The sequence below is a fragment of the Heptranchias perlo genome, unplaced genomic scaffold (genome assembly GCF_035084215.1).
Source record: "Heptranchias perlo isolate sHepPer1 unplaced genomic scaffold, sHepPer1.hap1 HAP1_SCAFFOLD_196, whole genome shotgun sequence".
Classification (NCBI taxonomy): Eukaryota; Metazoa; Chordata; class Chondrichthyes; order Hexanchiformes; family Hexanchidae; genus Heptranchias; species Heptranchias perlo.
Genome location: NW_027139212.1, coordinates 25,049 through 50,377, shown reverse-complemented (window position 1 = coordinate 50,377; position 25,329 = coordinate 25,049). Strand labels below are relative to the sequence as shown.

At 49.0% G+C, this 25,329-nt stretch overlaps 1 protein-coding gene across 3 annotated transcripts; it reads right to left on the bottom strand.

Moving 5' to 3' along the window:
* Positions 1 to 4,754: 4,754 nt before the first annotated feature.
* Positions 4,755 to 25,118, bottom strand: LOC137309964 (E3 ubiquitin/ISG15 ligase TRIM25-like). Of its 3 annotated transcripts, none has more exons than XR_010960031.1 (8): positions 21,128 to 21,784; positions 20,429 to 20,524; positions 19,127 to 19,357; positions 18,113 to 18,135; positions 11,954 to 12,087; positions 10,895 to 11,029; positions 8,754 to 9,854; positions 4,755 to 8,710 (listed from the first exon to the last, which is right to left on the bottom strand). XR_010960031.1 is itself a non-coding variant. In XM_067977960.1 (8 exons), the coding sequence occupies exons 1-8, from the start codon at positions 25,084 to 25,086 to the stop codon at positions 9,334 to 9,336; spliced, it is 1,662 nt and encodes a 553-aa protein (XP_067834061.1). In that variant the 5' UTR covers positions 25,087 to 25,118; the 3' UTR covers positions 4,755 to 9,333. The 3 variants fall into 3 exon arrangements, 2 of the variants coding, with proteins under 2 accessions (XP_067834061.1, XP_067834060.1); XM_067977960.1 differs by adding an exon at positions 25,075 to 25,118 and having other exon boundaries at positions 4,755 to 9,854; positions 21,128 to 21,637; XM_067977959.1 differs by having other exon boundaries at positions 4,755 to 9,854.
* Positions 25,119 to 25,329: the final 211 nt, after the last annotated feature.

The following is a 25,329-nucleotide window of genomic DNA, read 5'->3' as shown; positions in this document are numbered from 1 at the left end:
TCCAATTTGCCACTCTCCCTTGCATCCCATGGGCCTTTATTTTTTAGACCAATCTGCCATGTGGGACCTTGTCAAAAGCCTTGCTAAAATCCATGTAGACTACATCAATTACGCTACCCCCATCGATCCTCCTTGTCACCTCCTCGAAAAATTCAATCAAGTTAGTCAGACACGACCTCCCCTTAACAAATCCATGCTGACTGTCCTTGATCACTCCGTGTCTTTCTAAGTGACAGTTTATCCTGTCCCTCAGAACTGATTCCAATAATTTGCCCATCACCGAGGTTAGACTGACTGGCCTGTAATTACTCGGTCTATCCTTCGCTCTCTTTTCAAACAATGGTACAACATTAGCAGTCCTCCAATCCTCCGGCACTACGCCTGTATCCAGTGAGGATTGAAAAATGGTTGTTAAAGCCTCCGCTATTTCCTCCCTTGTTTCTTTTAACAGCCTGGGATACATTTCATCTGGCCCTGGTGATTTATCTACTTTCAAAGATGTTAATCCCCTTAATACTTCCTCTCTCACTGTGTTTATCCCATCCAATATTTCACACTCCTCCTCCTTAACTTCAATCCCTGTATCACCCCCTCTCCTTTGTGAGGACAGATGCAAAGTATTCATTAAGAACCATACCAACATCTTCCACCTCCACATATAGTTTACCTCTTTGGTCTCTAATAGGCCCTACTCTTTCCTTAGTTATCCTCTTGCTCTTAATGTATTTATAAAACATCTTTGGGGTTTTCCTTGATTTAACCTGCTAATATGTTTACATGCCCTCTCTTTGCTTTCCTAATTTCCTTTTGAACTTCACCCCTGCACTTTGTATACTCCTCTCAGCTATCCACAGCATTGAGTTCCCGGTGTCTATCATTGTTACTTCCTCAAAGAACTCGAACAAATTAGTCAAACACGATTTCCCTTTCACAAAGCCGTGTTGACTCTGCCTGATTGCATTGAGATTTTCTAAGTGCCCTGCTATAACCTCTTTAATAATAGATTCTAGCATTTTCCCGATGACAGATGTTAAGCTAACTGGCCTGTAGTTTCCTGCTTTCTGTCTCCCTCCTTTCTTGAATAGAGGAGTTACATTCACTATTTCCCAATCTGATGGGACCCTTCCAGAATCTAGGGAATTTTGGAAAATTAATACCAATGCTTCTACTATCTCTGCAGCCATTTCTTTTAAGACCCTGGGATGAAGTCAGTCAGGACCTGGGGACTTGTCAGCTTTTAGTTCTAATAATTTTTTCAGAACCCTTTCCCTGGTGATTGTAAATGTTTTAAGTTCCTCCCTCCCTTTCACCTCTTGATTCACAGTTATTTCTGGCATGTTATTTGTATCCTCTACAGTGAAGACGGACGCAAAATATCTGTTCAATTCATCCGTCATTTCCTTATTCTCCATTATTAATTCCCCAGACTCAGTCTCTAGAGAACCAATGCTCACTTTACTTACTCTTTTCCTTACTATCTGTTTTTATATTTCTAGCTAGCTTTCTCTCGTACTCTAATCTCTCCCTCCTTATTATTCTTTTAGTCATTCTTTGCTGTTTTTTATATTCTGTCCAGTCTTCTGACCTGCCACTAATTTTCATGAAATTGTGTGCTTTTTCTTTCAATTTGATACTATCTTTAACTTCCTTAGTTAGTACGTCCTTCCCCTAGAGTCTTTCTTTCTCACTGGAATGTATCTTCGCTGTGTGTAATGAAATATCTCATTAAATGTCTGCCACTGCATCTCTACTGACCTATCCCTTAACCGAAGTTCCCAGTTGACTTTAGCCAGCTCTGTCTTCATGCCCTCATAATTGCCCTTATTTAAGTTTAAAACACTAGTCTAAGACTTACTCTTCTCTCCCTCAAACTGAATGCGAAATTCAATCATATTGTGATCACTGCTGCCTAGAGGCTCCTTTACAATGAGGTCATTAATTAATCCCGTCTCATTACACATTACCAGATCTAGAATAGCCTGCTCTCTGATTGGCACTAGAACGTGCTGCTCTAAGAAACTATCCTGAAAGCACTCCATGAACTCATCTTCCAGGCTACCTTTGTCAATCAGATTCTTCCAATCTATATGTAGATTAAAATCCGATCTTTCTCTCCCTCTCTTTATTTCTCTTTCTCTACCTGTCCTTTTGCTGTTTATTCACAATCTTTCACTCTGATTGGTGAAGGAGATACCCAGTTTCTTGCCCTGTTCACTCAGGTCCCAGATGCCCTGTTCCCCTCACTGTCCCGTTACCAGCTCGCACTTTCAGCAACTTACCACGCAAAAAATTTAAAAACCTAAACCTGCGAGGGCCAGTCTAACTAACGGCAGACGCTGTTCGATGCCCTGCTACAGTAAAATGTGGCCCAATAGGTTTCATTTTGGAAGTATTGAACTCTCAAACTCTCATTACATCGAGTTACATTGGGGGTTATACTCGATAATCCCTGAAACTGGGCGCGGGGCAGGTCACACCCGTCCTGCCTGAACACTCACCTCAGCCAAGTGTTGAAATCCAGCGTTGACACGAGGATTCCACGAGATTTACACTTTCCACTAGCAGGGGGAGCCCGAATCTCTTAAAGGCAGGCTGTCTCTCTGACTGGCAGCCTGCATCTCTTCAAAGGCAGCTTGGACCTCTTATTTCAAAATAATAAGATACGAGTCTGCACCGAGTCTGAACGGGGATCAAACATCACACACATAAAACACAGATGCAGGTCCCGTCCCTGTGTTTACAAACTGATGAGTTATGTTAAAACATTGAATAAAGGTTGCGCACCACTAAATCCCACATCCTCCAATCTGCATTCGAGACCTCACCGACCTGCTGGTCCGAGTTGGTCCCAGGCCTGTGAGAGTGCGTGCACCAAGGTTCTCTGCTGATCCACTAGAGGCCTTGGTGCAAGAGGTGGACAGAAGGAGGGACATCCTATATCCGCAGTGGGGGGGTGGGGGGAGGGGGTGCAAGAGGCCCTCCTGAGATATGCTCAAAAGGCAGTGGGGGTCAGCGGGGGACGAAGTCAATGCCAGGAGCACAGCACCACGAACATGGATGCAGTGCAGGAAGAAGTTCAATGCTTTGCCATGAGTGGTCAAGATGAGTGAGGTCAATTGTCCTTGGCATCTCCGACCAACTGCTCCACCCACTACACCCCCATCACCCACATACCAACAAACTCTTTCCATCAGTACTCAACTCTTACAATCAGATGCTTCCTCTCACCCTCACACATCACCACTGTTGCAAGCCACCAACCCACAACTCACAGGTCACACACACAGGCAGCTATTCAACCACGACAGGCACATCACCCAGACACACTTCTCGCTTCCTTGCAGGAAACGGTGGAGCATTACAGGAGGCAGCAAGTGGCCGTGGCATTTAGTCCCTCGAGCCTGTTCCACCATTCAATGAGATCACGGTTGACCTGTGACCTAACTCCATATACCTGCCTGAGCCCCACATCCCATAATACCCTTGGTTCACAGAAATCTATCAATCTCAGGTTTAGAATTCACAATTGAGTGAGCATCAACTGCCATTTACAGAAGAGTGTTCCAAACCTCTCCCACCCTTTGTGTGTAGAAATGTTTCTTAACTTCACTCCTGCACATCCTGGCTCTAAATGTTAGACTATGTCCCCTCATCCCAGTATTCAAATATAGGAGACCTCCAAAAACAGTTACAAATGCAAACAATTTTACAACACCAAGTTATAGTCCAGCAATTTTATTTTAAATTCACAAGCTTTCGGAGGCTTCCTCCTTCCTCAGGTAAATGTTCAGGAGCTCCTTGAAGCCTACGCATTTATACAGAAAGAACAATACATGGTGTTTACAGAATGCCCCTGCACCATGTATTGTTCTATATGTATAAATGCGTAGGCTTCAAGGAGCTCCTGAACATTTACCTGAGGAAGGAGGAAGCCTCCGAAAGCTTGTGAATTTAAAATAAAATTGCTGGACTATAACTTGGTGTTGTAAAATTGTTTACAATTGTCAACCCCAGTCCATCACCGGCATCTCCACATCAGTTACAAATGCATCAGCAGCCAGAAGCAATAATCCAGCAACTAACCTGTAAATCCTGCACTGTCCCTTTAAATAGCGCTGGTGGGGGGTCCTCCAGGCTGTCTAAGACACGTTCAGATGGTCGTGGTTAAGACAGTGCGTTGAGTTGAGCGGTAGACACCATTTTGGAACTTACCACTTTAAATCAGCGTTGCACACTGATTGCATCCATTTACTCCTCACTTTACATCCTTCTGGCGTTGGGTATTTGCACCTGCGCTAACTCCGATACCAAGATGGCGTCCGGAGCACGTCACGCTGGAAACACAGCCAAGGCGCCATCCACGATGTTGGAGAGGCCGCGTAGCACTGAATCAATGGATGCTGCACGGCCCAATTTAGCACCCCATGTAATTCTATATAATCACTGCACCACACTTCACGAAACATCCTTCTCCCCATCCTCACACACTCAGCACTGTCACAAACTTCACTTACCCACAACTCACATCTCACACACACACTCAGCTATTCCACCATGACAGCCACATTCTCCAAACACCTCACAAGACTCTCACGAACACACTTCCCTCTTCCTTGCAGGAGAATTAGGCCCATTAGTCTAACGTCTGTTGTGGGGAAGTTACTAGAATCTGTTATTAGGGACAGAGTGACTGTCGGGTTTTTAATTTACTCTCTTTACTCTTCAGGGGAATCAGAGGTAAGATCAAACAAGGCTTTAAACTTTTCGAACCAATTGGTTTTATTGACATTAAAATACCAGTTTTACAGATAGAGATTGATACAAGCTTAATTAGAAGCACAACTCGAAACTCAGAATGGCCAATTCTTCTGCTTCGGGAGACTGAGAGGTTAATTCTCCATCACCATCCTGTGCTGTGATCTTCTGGTCTGTCTCTGGTCTCTCTCGTGGACTGTCTCCTTCGATCTCACTGAAATGGCTGGTTTTAGACCCTTCTCTCTGCTCAAAACACACTGTTGTTCCTTTTCCCACTCTCTCTCTTTCCCATGGTTTAAACAAGTTGATACGACAGCATCTGATGTTTACAACAGCTTCTCACAGACTTTCCAGGCCTCACCGCTGTCTTATCTTTAACCGTCTAGACAGTCTGCTGAATAAGACTTTTCCAATGTGACCAACCTTCCCAGCATGCTGCCTTGAACAGTCAGTTTAACAGTTCCTTTGTTGAATTAATACTTTGAACCAAACTCAGCTCCTTCAGCAGGTAATTAATAACTGGGATTGAAAAGTCCAAAATCCTTCAGTGAGTGTGACCGATCGAACAACTGACTTTAAATCATTCAATGAATCTGAATTGCACTCACCACAGATAAGGTTAAGAATTGTTGTTACAAGAAGTTTAATCACCGTGACATCGACACAAAAGTTCATTCAAATACGACAAATGAAAGAAAAGTGTTCCAATCATAACAAGCTGTATAATAACAAAAAGTATAGACATGATTTTCACCCAAGGATGCTGTCCCACATTATAGACGACCTCCCACCATTCATGATTCCCAAGGGGAGAGGTCCCCTTTTCAATCTCAGCATTATGTTGTTTCATGTGCACTGTCAGTCTATCAATATTAGGGGTTTTAAACTACAGAAGTAATCTAAGAAAGTGGTTTCCCTTCTTACTTCTCAGTCTCAATCTTCAACAGCCCCTCCCTCCCCCTCCTTTGTGGGATCCTGGGGGCCTTATCCAAGGTCCTCATCTTGTTAGCATCACAGACCGATCTCCAGCCATTTGCTCTTCTAATCGAAGTTTCATTTGGTTAATATTACACATCATGATAGAGACAAAGAAAATCATAATACATTGTACAGAAAACTACAGAAACTCGGCTCCCCCAAATACTACCATATTATCAAGAAATCTTGGACTTCAAAGATCCTCCAGCTCCCCTTTTTCCCATTATCCATCTTGTGGATAATTCAGGCTAAGTATTATTTCTGCCCGGCCCTCAGTTGTCCCAATTTCATTGTTAACTCAAAGAAACCCAACCCTGAATTCTGGAAATCCAAATTCTCTGTCCCTCTTTACTTTAATTTCAATCCCTCTGACAGGTACCAGTGTGTTTAACTCGATCCTGATTGTTTCATTAACTGCTCGGTAGTGACCCAGGAGATGTCCTCACTCTCCTGAGCACATTAACCATTTCATGCAGTGATGTTGTCAACGTGACTGAGCGTGTCTGAGACCCGTTCTTCAGTGCATCTTCATCATGCATTCCACATACGAGTTGCCTCACACGCAACATATCACATTTACACACAGCGGTTTCCCAAAATCATCCCAAACGTGACATCAAATACAAACCATTCCTGCACTTTCAGTCTGTCTTATCAACAGATCGGGGGGTGTCTGGAGGTCTTTGCTTATCTCCCCCTGCACGGTCCCGATGTCTCGGGTAGTGGCCAGGTTATAAAATATTCCTCTCACTGTTCAGTTTAAGCAAGGACACAACCATCTCCAAGAGAAAGCTGTCAATGAACTATTCTTAACTCCCCTTCCCTGACTTTCACTGGATTGTGCATTGATCCCTGATTGATGTCCTTTGGGGGTTGTTCCCAGGTGATCTTTGTTTCTCACCGGTCACTCACACATCTTTTTCCCGACCCGCTGGTTTTGGTCATCACAAAATGTCCCATTATCACCCATGGTCACCTGGGACACTGATTGTAGACCCCAATTGGTGGGGCAATTTTCCTGTTTATACCTCACACACTCAGTCACTTCCTCGTGTCTAATGAAGTTAAACATCCCATAATATTACCATTTCATGTTGGTCGTGAGCCCTGGAGGAACCTTACTGTCCAATAAACTAAAAATCATTACCCCATAAACCATAGATTAAAAGTTCCCAGTCTGGTCCAATCTATCAATACATTGACTTAGTTTAGGACAGATGTGTTACCCCCCTGGGCAGTCCCAGAAGCTCTCAGCGATGCCCAGGAGACCCCGGGGGTGGAATTAGTCTCTGGTGTTAGTGCAACACGGGCGATAGTGAATGGACAGCCCATTTTACACCCCACACGATTTTCCTTTCCACTGAAGTCAGTGTAACTCGGGCTGTCGATTCACCATCGCTGTTTTGAGCTACGGCCAAAGAACAATTTCAACCCCAGCGTCAGATTTTCAGAGCAGCTCTTTAAAGGGCCCGTGACCTGTCACTACTATCATTCACGACTGAGATTAATACAGTCACACCTGTCACAACTATCATTCACTACTGAGATTAATACAGTCACACCTGTCACTCCAATCATTCACTACTGAGATTAATACAGTCACACCTGTCACAACTATCATTCACTACTGAGATTAATACAGTCACACCTGTCACAACTATCATTCACTACTGAGATTAATACAGTCACACCTGTCACAACTATCATTCACTACTGAGATTAATACAGTCACACCTGTCACTACTATCATTCACTACTGAGATTAATACAGTCACACCTGTCACTACTATCATTCACTACTGAGATTAATACAGTCACACCTGTCACTACTATCATTCACTACTGAGATTAATACAGTCACACCTGTCACTGCTATCATTCACTACTGAGATTAATACAGTCACACCTGTCACTACTATCATTCACTACTGAGATTAATACAGTCACACCTGTCACTACTATCATTCAATACTGAGATTAATAATCACACCTGTCACTATTATCATTAACCACTGAGATTAATACAGTCACACCTGTCACTACTATCATTCACCACTGAGATTAACAGTCACACCTGCCACTACTATCATTCACGACTGAGGTTAATACAGTCACACCGGCCGTTACTGCAATTCATTACTGAGATTAATACAGTCACACCTGCCGTTACTACGATTCATTACTGAGATTAATACAGTCACACCGGCCGATACTACGATTCATTACTGAGATTAATACAGTCACACCGGCCGTTACTACGATTCATTACTGAGATTAATACAGTCACACCTGTCGTTACTACAATTCATTACTGAAATTAATACAGTCACACCTGCCGTCACTACGATTCATTACTGAGATTAATACAGTCACACCGGCCGTTACTATGATTCATGACTGAGATTAATACAGTCACACCTGCCGTTACTACGATTCATTACTGAGATTAATACAGTCACACCGGCCGTTACTACGATTCATTACTGAGATTAATACAGTCACACCGGCCGTTACTACGATTCATTACTGAGATTAATACAGTCACACCTGCCGTTACTACGATTCATTACTGAGATTAATACAGTCACACCGGCCGTTACTACGATTCATTACTGAGATTAATACAGTCACACCTGCCGTTACTACGATTCATTACTGAGATTAATACAGTCACACCTGCCGTTACTACGATTCATTACTGAGATTAATACAGTCACACCGGCCGTTACTATGATTCATTACTGAGATTAATACAGTCACACCGGCCGTTACTACGATTCATTACTGAGATTAATACAGTCACACCTGCCGTTACTACGATTCATTACTGAGATTAATACAGTCACACCGGCCGTTACTACGATTCATTACTGAGATTAATACAGTCACACCGGCCGTTACTACGATTCATTCCTGAGATTAATACAGTCACACCGGCCGTTACTACGATTCATTACTGAGATTAATACAGTCACACCTGCCGTTACTACGATTCATTACTGAAATTAATACAGTCACACCGGCCGTTACTACGATTCATTACTGAGATTAATACAGTCACACCGGCCGTTACTACGATTCATTACTGAGATTAATGCAGTCACACCGGCCGTTACTACGATTCATTACTGAGATTAATACAGTCACACCGGCCGTTACTACGATTCATTACTGAGATTAATACAGTCAGACCGGCCGTTACTACGATTCATTACTGAGATTAATCCCATGACAATTATAGAACTAAAGTAAAATTATACAACTGAAGAAAACAATCAATTGTAACACGATCGTGTCACACCTGGAAATGACATCATCAGAAGGGCAGACCTGGAAGTGACATCATCAGAGGGGCAGACCTGGAAGTGATGACATGAGAGGGGGGGGGGGATACACCTGGAAGTGATGTTATCAGAAAGGCAGATGTGGAAGTGAAGTCATCAGAGGGGCAGACCTGGAAGTGACATCATCAGAGGGGCAAACCTGGAAGTGGCATCATCAGAGGGGCAGACCAAGAAGTGACATCATCAGAGGGGCAGACATGGAAGTGATGTCACCTCAGGATCCAGAAACATGAAGTGATGTCATCCAATTCTCAGATTAATTTAACAGTTTTAGGGATTTATTCCCACAATAAAATGCGGGAAACACGGGTTCAGTGAATGTGGTTTGAAATGTGTGTAAATGTCTCAGTGAGTCAGTGACCCGGTGAAATGACAGAGTCCCGGCCTCGTAGTCTAACTGAACTCGGATCCTGATGTTAGACGGAGTCAGTGGGAGGTCAGTGAACTGGGAATTGTGAGCGGCTGTGAGAGAACCATAATGAAAATCCAAACACCAGGATTTCCTGCTAAGCCTAAGATCAGACTTGTCCCCCTCCCTCTCGACACTCCCACACACAATCCCTATTCCCCAGCGTTTCCCATCAGTCTCTGTATCCCAGGAATGGGATCCTGAGGAGAAACTCTGGGAGCAGAGGACTTGGGGACAGTCTTTAAACCTTTCTGGGTGAGGTGGGTAGGGCTGTTCCTGTTTAGTCCGTGTTACTGATCTCAGATCATCAGACAGAACCAAGTTCCAGTTTACTGTCTTTGGATCCAGGCTCATCGGTGATCTTTGCCCTAGAGAGGAGAGAAGAGATTGGTCAGACAGGGTTATTCCACTCAGATCAATGATTGACAGCTGCAGGGTGGGAGTGTCAGTATTTCCCAGACAGTGTCAGCCCCATATTACCTCTTAGACTGGATTCATCCCATGTTAAATCAATGGCCTTCAATCAGAATCCCTGTTAAATAGCAGTGTGTGGGTCCCAGTGCTGTACACTCAGTGCAAACACTGCAGTGGAGACACACAGTAGCAGTCAGTTTAATCACACAAGCCCCTGGCACTGTGCTCACGTTCTCCCAGACACAACGGAGGGGATTCACCGGCACACAACACATCCCACAGACTCACAGTTCCAGTCCCACAATCTCAGCACCGGCTGTACTGGGAACACACAGCTCACAGGAGTGTGCCCTGGGCTCTCTCCCTCCTGTTACTGTTCCATCCTGAATACAGGAGTGTGCCCTGGGCTCTCTCCCTCCTGTTACTGTCCCATCCTGAATACAGGAGTGTGCCCTGGGCTCTCTCCCTCCTGTTACTGTCCCATTCTGAATACAGGAGTGTGCCCTGGGCTCTCTCCCTCCTGTTACTGTCCCATCCTGAATACAGGAGTGTGCCCTGGGCTCTCTCCCTCCTGTTACTGTTCCATCCTGAATACAGGAGTGTGCCCTGGGCTCTCTCCCTCCTGTTACTGTTCCATCCTGAATACAGGAGTGTGCCCTGGGCTCTCTCCCTCCTGTTACTGTCCCATCCTGCCCACAGCTTGATTAAAGCCTCCATCAGTTTACAAACAGTACCGCGGATTCACCTGAGAATTCGGGTGAATGTTCTGTCCCTTCCGTTAGTCCCTGTTCACTGTGAGTTCCCCAGGACCCCCCTCCAGCCCTCAGTCTGAGACTCGGACCAATTCAGAGTTGTGGAGAGGAAAGAGGTGCAGGAACTCGACCCTCGAATCCTCTGAGCTAAACCCTGACTGAAGAAACACCAGAGAAAAACAAAGAGTTAAACAGAAATGAATCACTGCCCCCGTGATCCTTGTGTAAGGTTATAAACAGACCTTGGGGTATTCCCGCTCTTCCCGTGATCCCAGTCGACAGCTGGAGGACGTTCCCTGGGACAGGGGCTGCCCCAGAGGAGCTGTGTGGGGGAGGAGTTACGTTCGATGGGCCCCTGTATTCGGTGGAAGCTGGCACTGTAAACAAAGCACACGGTGATTGGGAATTGTGACCCAGTGAGGTATAAAGACTCTGAGAAAAGGGCAGCAAATACTCGAAAACACTTGTTCTGTTGGACCCAGGAAGCCAATCGATGTGTGGGAACAAGTTAAGTCCTGTTTTGTGAACTCATCCACTGATTGGCTCTTGCTTCTGTATAGTTTTGCTTCATGATAAATTCCACATACTGTTTTTCACCCGTACAGAGAACAAAACAGACCGACTGTGTATTGTGTAGAGTGAACCAGACAGCACGGGTGTGACAGACCCTAACACAGTGAAACTGACGGGGCAGGTATTACAGTCGGTGAAACCGACAGGAAAACGGGGTGTGAATTACAGAGTGAAACAGATCAGTCAAGTATTAGAGAGTGGAACAGATAGGGCGGGTATTAAAGGGAATGGAATAGAGAGTCACAGTAATACAGAGAGTGAAACAGACAGGGCAGGGATGGGAACAATTCAATAAATAAATCCTTTTGATGCCAACTGTGGGAACAGTCAATGTTCCTCAAATCAGTCAGTATCAGGACCTCCATTGATTTCAATCTCTCTCTCTCTGTTTATATTTGTGTATTTATTGATTGTCTCCATATCTGTCTGTGTGACTCTCTGTGACAGGGCGTGTGTGTCTGTGTGAGTCTCTGTGACAGGGCGTGTGTGTCTGTGTGAGTCTCTGTGACAGGGCGTGTGTGTCTGTGTGAGTCTCTGTGACAGGGCGTGTGTGTCTGTGTGAGTCTCTGTGACAGGGCGTGTGTGTCTGTGTGAGTCTCTGTGACAGGGCGTGTGTGTCTGTGTCTTTGTAAGTTACTGAATTATTTTGGATATTCCCAGCTGTCTGAACACAGCTAACCCGACCTGCTCTCAGTCCCTTATATTGGAGAAAAGCTGCACGTTCTCACCAATGATTCCCAATATGTCTGAGTGATACTTTCCCGATCCATTCAGCCTCTTCTGGATAAGTTGAGATATATTGGACAGGTTCAGGGTGAGCGCTGGAACATCTGGGTCTGTGACTCTCTGAGTCTCAGTCACTCTGGAATGAAAGAGGAGAGAATGTTTTTATCAGTGGGGACATTTCAGATCAGAAACCCAAAGGGGAACGAGTGATCAGTGCAACAACCTGCACCCCTTCGAATGCTCGTACTGAGACCCCGCAGCAACCCATCCTGAAAATGGCAGAATCCCGGGATTTGCAGTCTCCCTGCATTCACACTGATCTCCACACGTGCAGTGGGATCCTGGTTTGCTGCCACTTCAGCTCAGTTTGTGATTTTCAAAGCCGTCTGTGTTCAGTCCAGTTTCTCTGTACTGGAGCCCTCATCTTTCCATTATTAATAATTATTATTATCCCGAGGGTCTCCAGTCTGTGCTCCCCCCTCTCTGCAGGATCACACTCTCTACAATCATGTGAAGTGAGGAGAGGAGAAGGAACAGCCTCCCAGGGACCTGGGATCGGTGGGATTCCCTCACTGAGGCCATGATTTTAATCTGCCTGTGGGATGGCAGCGGGAGGTCAAGGGGCACAGAAAACCCGAAAAATTAATCCCCACCTTTCCCCACACGATCGCGACTTAATCGATGGCCCTTAACGTTGGTGGCGGGTTTGCCGTCTGAAAGCTGCGCAGCGGGCGGACTGCGCACCCACATGACCTGCTGTCAGTTGGAGTGTCCGTATTTAAAGGGCCATTGATGCAATGACTTTTGCTGCACAAAGGAATAACCAGGCAGAATGGAGCAGCAGGGGGACAAGGCAGCTCCACGATTTAGTGACTCCTCACTTGAGGTGCTGCTGGCCGGGGAGAGGAGGAGGAGGGAAATATTTTACCCGGCTGACAGGAGGAAGTGGCCTGCCTCTGCCACCAAGAAGGCCTGGCTCGAGGTGGCTGAGGAGGTGACCAGCAGGAGCAACATCTCCCGCACTTGGGTGCAGTTCAGGAAGCGTTTCAATGACCTAACCAGGTCAGCAAAAGTGAGTACACTTCCTGATTCTCCTGCAATCCGTGGTGCACATCACTCCCCCACCCTCACCCCCTCTCACTCTGCACTGCCATCACATCACTCCTCACACCCACTTAAGGCTCATCCTCAACTTACCTTCACTTCCTCAGCACTTCCTCACCTCCCCATTAGTCCCCCCACCACGACCACTCACCCCAATCCTCATCCAATGTGATGTCTCTGTCTGATACTCACCCTCTGATGCACCTCTTTCACGGTCAGCCTCACCCAAAGCAATGCATTCATTGGCTGACCACTTCACCCTCACTCACTCACACGTCTGTACTTTCTCCCCTCGTAGGAGAAGAGAGCTCAAAATACACGGGAGAGGGTGAGGACTGGAGGGGGGGCCACAACTAATAGTGTTCCTCACAGAGGTGGAGGAGGAGGCCCCGCAGATCAGACGCACCATCGGGGACGGCGAGACTGGCCCCCCACAAACATCTGGTGACACAACTTTAACATTCATCACACACAACATGAATTGATGTTAACAATGATTGGCATGTTGAACACCTCAGTGTGCTCATCGCAACATGACACATCTGTGATGATGCTTAATATTGCCTTCTGTTCTCTCACAGGCCCTTCAGCGACCGAAGTGATGGCAGAGGGCGATTCCTCAGAGGAGCTCCCGGCCTCTGAGGGTGCACCGTCACATCTTAGTGAGCCATCCACCAGCACAGATACTCACACCTCGATGGGTCCAAGTAGTGAGTTCGTTGGGTTGGCACCTGGTGAGTCACCACACACAAGTGAGCACGAGCAGGCACTGGTGGCAGAGGCAGCTGTGGAGAGTCCGTGTCGGTGGGAGCACTCCTCTCCAGGCTCTGCTCAGCTGGCCGCAGATGCTGAACTCCGGGGACCATCCTTTAAAAAGAGAATGATCGAGGGACAGCAGCAGATTTACGAGGTACTGGAACAGGTGCCACGCACACTCTCCACAATAGCGGAGAGGATGGAGGAGTCCAACTCCTGCATTAGTGGAATGGTGGCACAGATACAGGAGGGAATCTCTGAGATAGTGTCACAGGTACGTGCGGGAATATCTGAGACAGTGTCACAGGTACGTGTGGGAATATCTGAGATACTGTCACAGGTACGTGCGGGAATATCTGAGATAGTGGCACAGGTAAGTGCGGGAATGTCTGCGATGGAGAGAAGGCGAGCCTCCATTGAGTTTCAAGCACGGCTCACAAATGAGTCCATTCAGGCCCTGACAATGGGCTTTCGGACTCTGGATGCCAACATGTCTGCCACCTTAAACAGGCAGACAGAAACTTTAGAAGTGGCCTTACCAGGCATCACACATGTCCTCCAAACTGTTGTCAGCAGGGTGGTAGGAGTGATGTGGCCCTGACCCAGGAGAGGGATGTTGGCAAAAGGGGACATGGAAGTGGGGACACCACTCAAAGCGTTCCCATGTCTCACCCTTTGCCCTCCATCTCAACCAGTACCCACAATGCTGCCTCCTCTCCAGGTGGCCGAGTCTGCCCCTGCACAGGTGCAGGTGGAGCAGTCTTTGGAGGGGCCCTCATGGGCTCCAAAACCCAGAGAGCGTCGGCCGAGAGCATCTTAACAGTCAGGGTATGAATCTGAGCAATTTGCCACTCCCTCTGTTCCAGCCACAGGGGATGCACCAGGTAGAAGTAGGAGGAAGAGGAAGGCGAAGGTTTTGTGATCACCGGGGGTTTGCACAAGAGTGTCTGACAGACTGTCAGGTTTATCATTTATATTTGTTTTTTGTTAAATTCACATTAAATATTATCATTCTCACCACTACTGCCACATCTTGCCCATTCTTGAGTCCCTTTTGTGATCGGGCCCTTTCATGTGCTTCATCATGAACGGTGAGACTTGATGCCACCCAGTGGGTGTGTTTACAGTGGGTGTATGTGTGGTTGTTGGACTGTTTTGTGTGGGCCGGGGGTGCTGGTGTTGGTGGTGCTCGTTCCAGGTGGTCTGAGGACTGGACTATCCTCACTTTGCAGATGTCCTTATGAGAATCGGTCAAATATCAGTGACTCCTTGGCCTCACGAGCAGCCACCCTCCTCGTCCTCATCCTCGTCCTCCTGCCCCTCCTCCTCAATGTTGATGGCTGGGGCCTCATCCACTGGTAATCCTCTCTGTTGCGCGATGTTGTGCAGGACACAACAGACGACTATAATTCTCCCCACTCTCGCTGGTGCGTATTGAAGCTCTCCCCCAGATCGACCCAGGCACCTGAAGCCCATCACATCGCATGTTCAATGACAGACCTGGTGGTGATGTGACTGTCGTTGTACTGACTCTGTGCCTCGCTGATGGGGTTTCTCACAGGTATCATGAGCCACGTCTGCAGGAGGTTTCCCTTGTCTCCGAGGAGCCAGTCCTTAAGTCTGTTTGGTGCGTGGAAGAGGGCCGGGATGTTGGATTCCCGCAGAATGAAGGAATCGTGGCAGCTGCCAGGGAATCTGGTGCACACGTGAAGAAATCTTTTCCGGTGATCACAAACGAGCTGCGTGTTGAGGGAGTGATATCCCTTTCTGTTGGTGAACAGTCCTGGCTCGTGTGGAGGTGCTCGGATTTCTACGTGTGTGCAATCAATTGCACCCTGTACCCGTGGGAAGCCAGCACAGTGAGTGGAAACCCACTGCCCTCTCCGTCTGGCTGAGATCGTCCATGGGGAAGTTGACGTAGTGAGACACCCTGCAAAACAAACCATCGGAGACCTGTCTTATGCACTTGTGGGCAGACGAATGAGAGACCCCGATGATGTCACTGGTGACACCCTGGAAGGATCCGGAGGTGAAGGAGTTAAGGGCAGTGGTGACTTTAACTGCGACGAGCAATGCGATGCCACCAGGCCCAACCGGGAGCAGCTCTGCATGAAGGAGGCTGCAGATGTCTGCGACCACCTGGTGACTCACTCTCAGCCTCCGTATGCACTGCTCCTCAGAGAGGTCCAGGAAGCTCAGCCTCGGTCTGTAGACCCTCTCACGAGGGTAGTGCCTCCTGCGATGTCAGGCCCTCTGTTGTTCCCCTCTCTGCTCTTGTGCGGGCCCCTGTGACGTACCTCTGTCTTGTGGAGCTGCAAGTGGTGGATCTGCAGGCCGTGCCTGGCGAGGATGGTGATGTGCCCCCTCCTCAGATATACTGGTGAATGCAGCCATCGCGCCCCCCATCCTGATGTTACCAGTTTGAGGGGGTCCAAAATGTAGGTAAATATGTGTAAACAGAACAATTCTGAGTGTGAACCAAGAATTCTCAGACTAAACACAAAGAACTCCCAGCCAATAGTTTGTCTGAGAGAACTGAGTGCCCTGCTGCAATAACTCACCTTTTATCCCCATCTGTCAAACAGGGATTTCAATGGCCAAATGGCTGCCGGCTGCAACTCACCTCCGTTTCCATGGCGTGCTTCACACAGCACAGGAAACACGTTGAGGCAGCGTTGATATCGTTTCCCTGCATCAATAAAATGGAAATCACAATTCCAAGGACTTTAACTCCGTTAATTGTGGGTTTAAATATCGTCCCGTCCCAGCTTCCTGAACCCCGCGCACCCAGGTGGCTCTGGGTCGGACGTGTTTTTCAGCGGGTTGGAGCCGGGATTCCTTCCCGCTCTGGAAATCCCCGATTTTATTTGCCTCCCGCCCACAACCCACCCGGACCTCGGAGATAAAATCGTGGCCAGAGGGTCCAATCACAGTGACATTACTGGGAAATCTCAGCACTGACTCATTTCTCTGTTAGTGGATAGAATGAGCCAATCACAACACATTTTACTGTCACTGACACTGGGACCTGCCCCTCTCCTCATTTCTCCATGGGCTGGTTGATGGAACAAGCCAATCACACAGCACTTACTGACCCAATGGAATAAAGCTGTCACTGACACACATGGAGCCTTTCGGAAGCCTCGGTTAGATACAGGTCACTGCAGGTTTCTCTCTCTCTCACTTCCTGTCTAACAGGTTCCTGAGAAGCTCGACACACCGATGGAACAGCACAGGTCACTCAATAACAACAACAACTGCCTGGAAGGGTGGGAGAGGCAGAAACCCTCATCACATTTAAAAAGTACTTGGACATGCACTTGAAGTGTCGTAACCGACAGGGCTACGGACCAAGAGCTGGAAAGTGGGATTAGGCTGGATGGCTCTTTTTCAGCCGGCACGGACACAATGGGCCGAATGGCCTCCTTCTGTGCCATCAATTTCTATCATTCTATGATTGTATGATTCTCAGGGGCTGTCGGGCTGGAGGAGGTGACAGAGACAGGGAGGGGCGAGGCCATGGAGGGATTTAAAACAAGGATAAGAATTTTAAATTCCAGGCGTTGCTGGACCAGGAGTCAATGTGGGTCAGTGAGCAGAGGGTGATGGGTGAACGGGACTTGGTGCGAGTTAGGATACGGGCAGCAGAGTTTTGGATCAGCTGAAGGTCATGGCGGGTGGAAGATGGGAGGCCGGACAGGAGAGAATTGGAAAAGTCGAGTCTAGAGGTAACAATAGCACGGATGAGGGTTTCAGCAGCAGATGCTGAGACAGGTGATATTATGGGGTGGAAGTAGGAGGTCTTGGTGATGGAGAGGAAATGGGGTCGGAGGCTCAGCTCAGGGTCAAATAGAACGCCGAGGTTGTGAACAGTCTGGTTCAGACTCAGACAGTGGCCAGGGAGGGGGATGGAGTCGGTGACTAGGGAACGGAGTTTGTGGTGGGGACCGAAGACAATGGCTTCGAACTTCCCAATATTTAATTGGAGGAAATTTCAGCTCATCCAATACTGGATGTCGGACAAGCAGCGTAACAAATCAGATGCTGTGGAGGGGTCGAGAGAGGTGGTGGTGAGGTAGAGCTGGGGGTCGTCAGTGTACATGTGGAATCTCCCATTTCCCACAGGCTGCCTGAGCCAATAACCCCTCAAACCACAGTTAAACATCACTCAATATTCCCACCATTTGAAAGCACCTTATCTGGGAAGGTTTCCAAGCGGTGATTCTACTTTCACTCTTCTCCCAGATACAGGGGAAGGTTCCCTATCAGCAGCAGGTACTGTATGACTGAGAGGAACTTACCTGGAAAGGAGCTGCTTCGAGTTCTGTGAATAAAGAGAGGAGATCAAATCAGTCAACGAACAAATCAACACCCAATGGAACCAAAGAGTGAATTTGGGATTGAGAGTAAAGAGTTCAGTGCATAACAGTAGGTGGGGCCAGTCACAGGAATGGGAAATAATCCCACATTTCACTGCACTCCATCCTGGGGCAGCACCAACACTCCGAGGGCAGGGCCGAGGGGGCAGTACCAACACTCCGAGGGCAGGGCTCAGGGGGCAGCGCCAACACTCCGAGGGCAGGGCTGAGGGGGCAGCGCCAACACTCCGAGGGCAGGGCTGAGGGGGCAGCGCCAACACTCCGAGGGCAAAGCTGAGGGGGCAGCGCCAACACTCCGAGGGCAGGGCTGAGGGGGCAGCGCCAACACTCCGAGGGCAGGGCTGAGGGGGCAGCGCCAACACTCCGAGGGCAGGGCTGAGGGGGCAGCGCCAACACTCCCAGGGCAGGGCTGAGGGGGCAGCGCCAACACTCCCAGGGCAGGGCTGAGGGGGCAGCGCCAACACTCCCAGGGCAGGGCTGAGGGGGCAGCGCCAACACTCCCAGGGCAGGGCTGAGGGGGCAGCGCCAACACTCCGAGGGCAGGGCTGAGGGGGCAGCGCCAACACTCCGAGGGCAGGGCTGAGGGGGCAGCGCCAACACTCCGAGGGCAGGGCTGAGGGGGCAGCGCCAACACTCCGAGGGCAGGGCTGAGGAGGCAGCGCCAACACTCCGAGGGCAGGGCCGAGGGGGCAGCACCAACACTCCGAGGGCAGGGCTGAGGGGGCAGTGCCAACACTCCGAGGGCAGGGCTGAGGGGGCAGCGCCAACACTCCGAGGGCAGGGCTGAGGAGGCAGCGCCAACACTCCCAGGGCAGGGCTGAGGGGGCAGCGCCAATGCTGGGCCCCACCAACAATCTTCAAACATTCAGCCCACTCACCAGCCTCACAGAAACGCCCCATTCCCCAGACATGGCCCTGTTTATATTGAAGATGTACCTGAATAAAGGAGAGATGGTCCCTCTGTACCAGACTCTGGGTTTCTCCATCTATTAATGTAATCTGTTCCATCCTCTTGTTTAATGCTTCAGAACAGCTTCTAATCTGTGAGAGAGCTCGGAGCCCCTCCTCATCGATCAGTTTCAGTGCGTATTCTTCATCTTCTTCCAGCTGTCTCCTCCATTCAGAGAAGCTCTTCGATAGCTTTCCTTTCAGCTCATTGATTCGTGTCTGAAACCCAAACCAACTCTCATTACAAACGGCCCTTCCACACAGCTCTTACCCTGAGCACACGGCACTTTCCAGGGACGGGACAGTTTGTTTCGATCACTACTCGATCACCCGTTAAAGATAGACAAGCAGTGGGGGAGGGTCCACTGGGAGAGAAAATAGAGTTTACCGAGTGTTGCCTTGAGCCTTGAGTTTAATAGAAAGAGCACTGTATTTAGACTGTGTATGGCACTGCCACCTGGTCCATCCACACCTGGAGTGATGGGTCCAGTTTTGGTGCCCACACCTGGTGAAGGAGATTGAGACTCTGGAGAGGACGGTGGCCAGAATGACACGTAGTCTGATGGATTTTAGTTCTGAGGATCGGCTCCAAGATGGAGGGCGATTTAGAGAAAGGCAGGCCGAGAGGGACATGATTGAGGTTTTTGAAATGATCGAGGGATTATTGGACTCACTCGTTGGGTGAGGTACTTGAGATGGATTGGGATGGTAGGACTAGAGGGCCTGTGTATAAAATCCATAGGCACAGAGTTAGGTTAGACCCCAGAGTCCTCGATCTCTGGAACAGACTCCCTGAACATGTGGGGGGTATGGAGTCCCACCCTTTAAAAGGGAGCTGGGGAGGAATTTCCCAGAGTTTGTCCTGAATTGTCTGCAGGTGTTTTTTCTCTCTTCTGTTTGCCTTTCCCAGGTGAGTCCATGGTTCGGGGTGGATCAGTGGTGTGTGTGATTGAACCCTGTCTGCATGGGGCAGGCTCGCTGGGGCGAATGGTCTTTTCTTCCTCTTCCTTTCTATGTTCATCTGACACAGGCTTCAGGGCAAGTCTCCAACTCCCAGCCTCTGACTGTGTCTGTTTCAGTAAATCCAGTGCCCAAGTGATGTAATAATATTCCCTGGGAGGTGCAGGGAGAGTTAAGCAGCTCCTCCTCACATCAAACACACGGGGAACTCAGTGTAATCAGTGACTCGGCCCCAACACAACCAGCCTGGTTTGGAAGGCCTGTTTCTGATGTGCTCATTGACTCAGCGGGGAGAGAAACCCTTTCTAAATCTAGTCCCACTTTACCCACCTTTATTTCAGCTTCTGATCTCTCAAAGTCTCGCTGTTTGCTGGAACAATTCTGCTGGACTCCACGAAGCCTCTCGATTTCTCTCTCCAATTCTTCCTGTAAAAGTCATTGGAAAGTGTTTAAAAGGGATTCAAACTGGAATGTAAAAGGGAAATGATTCCGTTCCAGGAGTGACCCCACTGGGTGTGGATAGAAAGTGGTTTGGGGGATTCTCAGTGTCTGGGCCCTGAGCAGAAATATTCCCTTCTGTGACTCTCAGTAAAGAGGCGCTCCCTGCCCTGTATAAACTGAGGAACCACAAACACACCGGCTTCTTTTCACACTGACTCACCGTGTGCTGCATTTTCACACGGACTCAGCTCCTCCATTTCCAGGAATCAGCCGAGGGGAAAGGGAGACAGACTCAGTCACACCAGCATTTCTCAAACACCAATTCCCTCTTGTTGTGAGAAACAGTTTCTCCCCCCAGCCCCTGAGTCTCCCCCCGTGGGTGTCCCTCACTCCCCCCACTGGTGATGGTCCTCTCCCTGCTGGTCAGATGGCAGAATACCCCAGTGTTGCACAGGGCTACAACACGCTCTGCTCCACAGCCCTATGCCATGGAGTGCCAGTTCTCACAGGTGCCCACACAGTGAATTACTGAGCTCTACAGGAAAACTCTCCCTCACTGTATTTAATATCAGGAATTGTGTCACTCACCTTAATTGCAGCTTGTGCCTGATCCAGGCTCAGCAGTGTGTGGGATTTATGTTTCCCTATTATTATACAGGAAACACACACATACTCTGCATCATCTTTACAGTAGAATTCAAGAACCTTCTTATGGTCAACGCACTGCCTGTCTGTAAGATCAGCCACAGGTTCGATTAGGGTGTGATCTTCGTAGGCCTCTTTCAGTAAATGTGGTTTTAAATGAAGGGAGCAAAAGGAAGCCAAACAAAAAAGACACGTCTTGACAGCTGGGGATGGATTCTCGATGCACGCATCACACACGACACGGGCTGAATCAGCAGGAGGCTGTGACCGGTTGTATTTTTCCACAATATTACACAGCGTGAAGTTTCTCTTCAGACTGGGCCTGGGGTTGAATTTCTGGCGACACTGAGGACACTCAAACCCTTCTGGGCCTGGTGTCTGGGCCCAAACTCCCTCAATACATTTCAAACAGAAACTGTGCTGACAGGACAACACCACCGGGTCCTGGTACACCTGGAGACACACAGCACAGGTTAATTCATCCTCTAAAGCTCCAGGCTCCATTCCTACAGCACCTGAAGCAGCTTTCACACAGAACAAGAGAGAGCGACGAACCAGAGCAGGAAGTGAAATTCTTATAAACACTCGGCACAGTGAGTGACGGTGTTAATTTCATTTCCTGATTGACTCTGTCTGAAGATTAACCCTTTCAGGCCTGCAGCAGCAGGTCAGAAACAAAAGCAGAAACACAAGATTACAATTTTACAATCTGGAGCCAGAATACAGCAAACTGGGCTCAGTAAACACAAACCGAAAACTAATCAGCTCAGACCAGACCCAAAATGGTTAAAGAAACAAATTAAAACTGATATAAAGAGGAAAAAATAACCTTTACAAATCCTGCAGAGAGGAAGGTGAAGGAGATCTCTGGGAGGAATAGAAAAATATGCAGAAAAAGTTAAAGGGTTCATCAGAGGGGCAAAGAGAGATCATAAACTCCATCTTCTCATCATGAAGTCCACGTGTTTATTATCATCTTTCCTCTCTCTCCGCCCCCCCCAATTTTTAATGATTAATTTCCACCCTCTTCCTCCTCAGAAGGCAATAACCCAAAGTCTAGTTCCAGCCCAACAGGCAGTGTTTGCCTCCAGTACCTCACCCTCACGTGGCCAGCATTCATGACAGCTTGGACATCGAGTCCTGGCAGGATATTTGACCGTGGAGAGCATCACAGCTCAGCCCAAGTCTTTTTTATTTCTCTCTCTCACTCGTGCTCTGTCTCTCATCGGAACAGGAGTTGGCCCTTCAGCCCCTCGAGCCTGTTCCACCATTCAATCGGATCATGACTGATCTGTATCCTAACTCCATTTACCCACCTTGGCGACATGTCCCTTAATACCCTTGGCTGGCAAAAATCTATCGATCTCAGATTTTAAATTATTAATTGAGCTCGCACCGACTGCTTTTAGTGGGAGAGAGTTCCACACTTCACCACCCTTTGCCTGAAGAAGTGTTTACTAACTTCTCACCCATGCTCTCTCTCGCCCGTGCTCTCTCTCCTGCCCTTGCTCTCTTTCTCTTGCCCATCGCTCTCTCTCGGCCGTGCTCTCTATCTCTCCCTCTCCTGTGCTCTCTACCTCACCCGTGCTCTCTTTCTCTCTCTCCTGTGCTCTCTACCTCACCCGTGCTCTCTTTCTCTCTCTCCTGTGCTCTCTACCTCACCCGTGCTCTCTTTCTCTCTCCTGTGCTCTCTACCTCACCAGTGCTCTCTCTCTCACCAATGCTCTCTCTCTCGCCCGCGCTCTGTCTCGCTCACGCTCTCCTTATCTCGCCTGCGCTCTCTCTCTCGCCTGCGCTCTCTCTCACCAATGCTCTCTCTCTGTCTCTCACCCGCGCTCTGTCTCGCGCACGCTCTATCTCACCCATTCTCTCTCTCGCCTGCGCTCTCTCTCTCGTCTGTGCTCTCTCTCACCCGTTCTCCCTCTTTCGCCTGTGCTCTCTCTCTCCCGTGTGCTCTCTCTCTCACCTGTGCTCTCTCCCTCTCGCCCATGCTCTCTCTCTGCCCCGTGCTCTCTCTCTCTCTCTCACCCATGCTCTCTCCCTCTCGCCTATGCTCTCTCACTCATCGTGTTCCCTCTCTCACCCGTGCTCTCTCCCTCTCGCCCATGCTCTCTCACTCACCGTGCTCTCTCTCTCTCACCCGTGCTCTCTCTCTCTCACCCGTGCTCTCTCCCTCTCGCCCATGCTCTCTCACTCACCGTGCTCTCTCTCTCTCACCCGTGCTCTCTCCCTCTCGCCCATGCTCTCTCACTCACCGTGATCTCTCTCTCTCGCCCGCCCGATTTCATTTGGCGGGGAGATGGAGTTTGCGCACTGAGTATTTTTAAACTCCATCTTCTCATAATGAAGTCCATGTGTTTATTATAATCTTTCCTCTCTCCCACCACCCCCCCACAATTTTTAATGGCTAATTTCCACTCTCTTCCTCCTCAGAAGGCAATAACCCAGCATTCATATGTAAACTTGGACATCGAGTACTGACAGGATATTTGACCGTGGAGAGCATCACAGCTCAGCCCGAGCCTGTTTTTTATTTCTCTCTCTCGCTCGTGCTCTCTCTCGCAAAGGAACGGGAGGAGGCCATTCAGCCCCTCGAGCCTGTTCCGCCATTCAATCAGATCATGGCTGATCTGTATCCTAACTCCATTTACCCACCTTGGCAACATATCCTTTAATTATTAATTGAGCGAGTATCTCCTGCTTTTAGTGGGAGAGAGTTCCACACTTCCACCACCCTTTGTGTGAAGAAGTGTTTCCTAACTTCTCTCCTGAATGGCCTGGCTCTGATTTTCAGGTTATGTCCCCTTGTCCTCGACTCCCCCACCAGCGGAAAAAGTTTCTCTCTATCTACCCGATCAATTCCTTTCAAAATCCTAAATGAAATCACCCCTTAACCTTCAATATTCCAGGGAATTCAAGCCTAGTTTATGTAATCTCTCCTCATCATCTAACCCGTGGTATGTTTTGAAGTGCAGTCAATGTTGTGAGCTGGAAACACAGCAGCCAATTTGTGCACAGCAAGATCCCACAAACAGCAATGTGATAATGAGCAGATAATGTGTTTTGCTGGTGTTGATTGAGGGATAAATAGTATTCAGTCCTGCACTGGAGTGTCAGCCTAGATTTAGTGCTCCAGTCCCTGGAGTGGGACTTGAACCATCACATTGTGACTCCCGAGGCGAGAGTGCTCACACTGAGCCCCGGCTCACACCCACATTCATTACTGAGGGAAACACTTCAACAGATTCAGTTTGTGCTGTTTTATTTATGATCCTTTGTACAAAATGTGGTTCTGAATCCTGTGAGACGGTTGTTTAATAAAAGGTGGTGTTGGTGAAAGTGCCTTTGATTTGCTGCATGAGTCCTGTGTGTAATGACAGTCCCTGGACTATAATACTGGGCCAGGATTGGGGTTTGTTATGTGAGGAAAGAGAATGGGATTTCTCTCCTAATCCTTTCTCCCTGAAGACAAGGTGGACAGAGGCTGGGGTTTGGTTCCCGAGGCCCCGGCAGTCCGACCCCACCTCATCCAAATGAGCGCTGATGGATGAGCCTCGACGGGGAGTGGAGACAGGAGACTTGAGCAGGATGTCTGGGGGAGGGGGGCGAGGCATCATTGCCGGCCTCGGGGAACATCCAGACAGGCCTGGTTTCCGGCAGGAGTCCCTGGATAATGAGAGTGATCAGGAGCAAGGCCCGGGATCATTTCTCCCGCTCCCCTCCCCTCCCCTCCTCACACCAAAAGCCCAAAACCTCAAGGGAACTGATCAGAAGCCCGGGATCAAATCTGGGCCATTCGCGGTCTATTCGGGTCACTGCCCCAGTGAGCGGGGGATTGACCGCGCTCCATGTCGGGGGATCTGATCAGAAGCCGATTACAATTTACTCACAATCAACGGCATTGACTCTCAGCTCACAACTCGCAGCGCGGGCCCGCCCCGCGCGCTCCCGCTCACCCCGCCCCGCGCGCTCCCGCTCACCCCGCCCCCGCTCACCCCGCGCGCTCCCGCTCACCCCGCCCCCCCGCTCTCCCCTCCCCCCGCGCGCTCCCGCTCACCCCGCCCCCCGCGCGCTCCCGCTCTCCCCTCCCCCCGCGCGCTCCCGCTCTCCCCTCCCCCCGCGCGCTCCCGCTCCCCGCCCCGCGC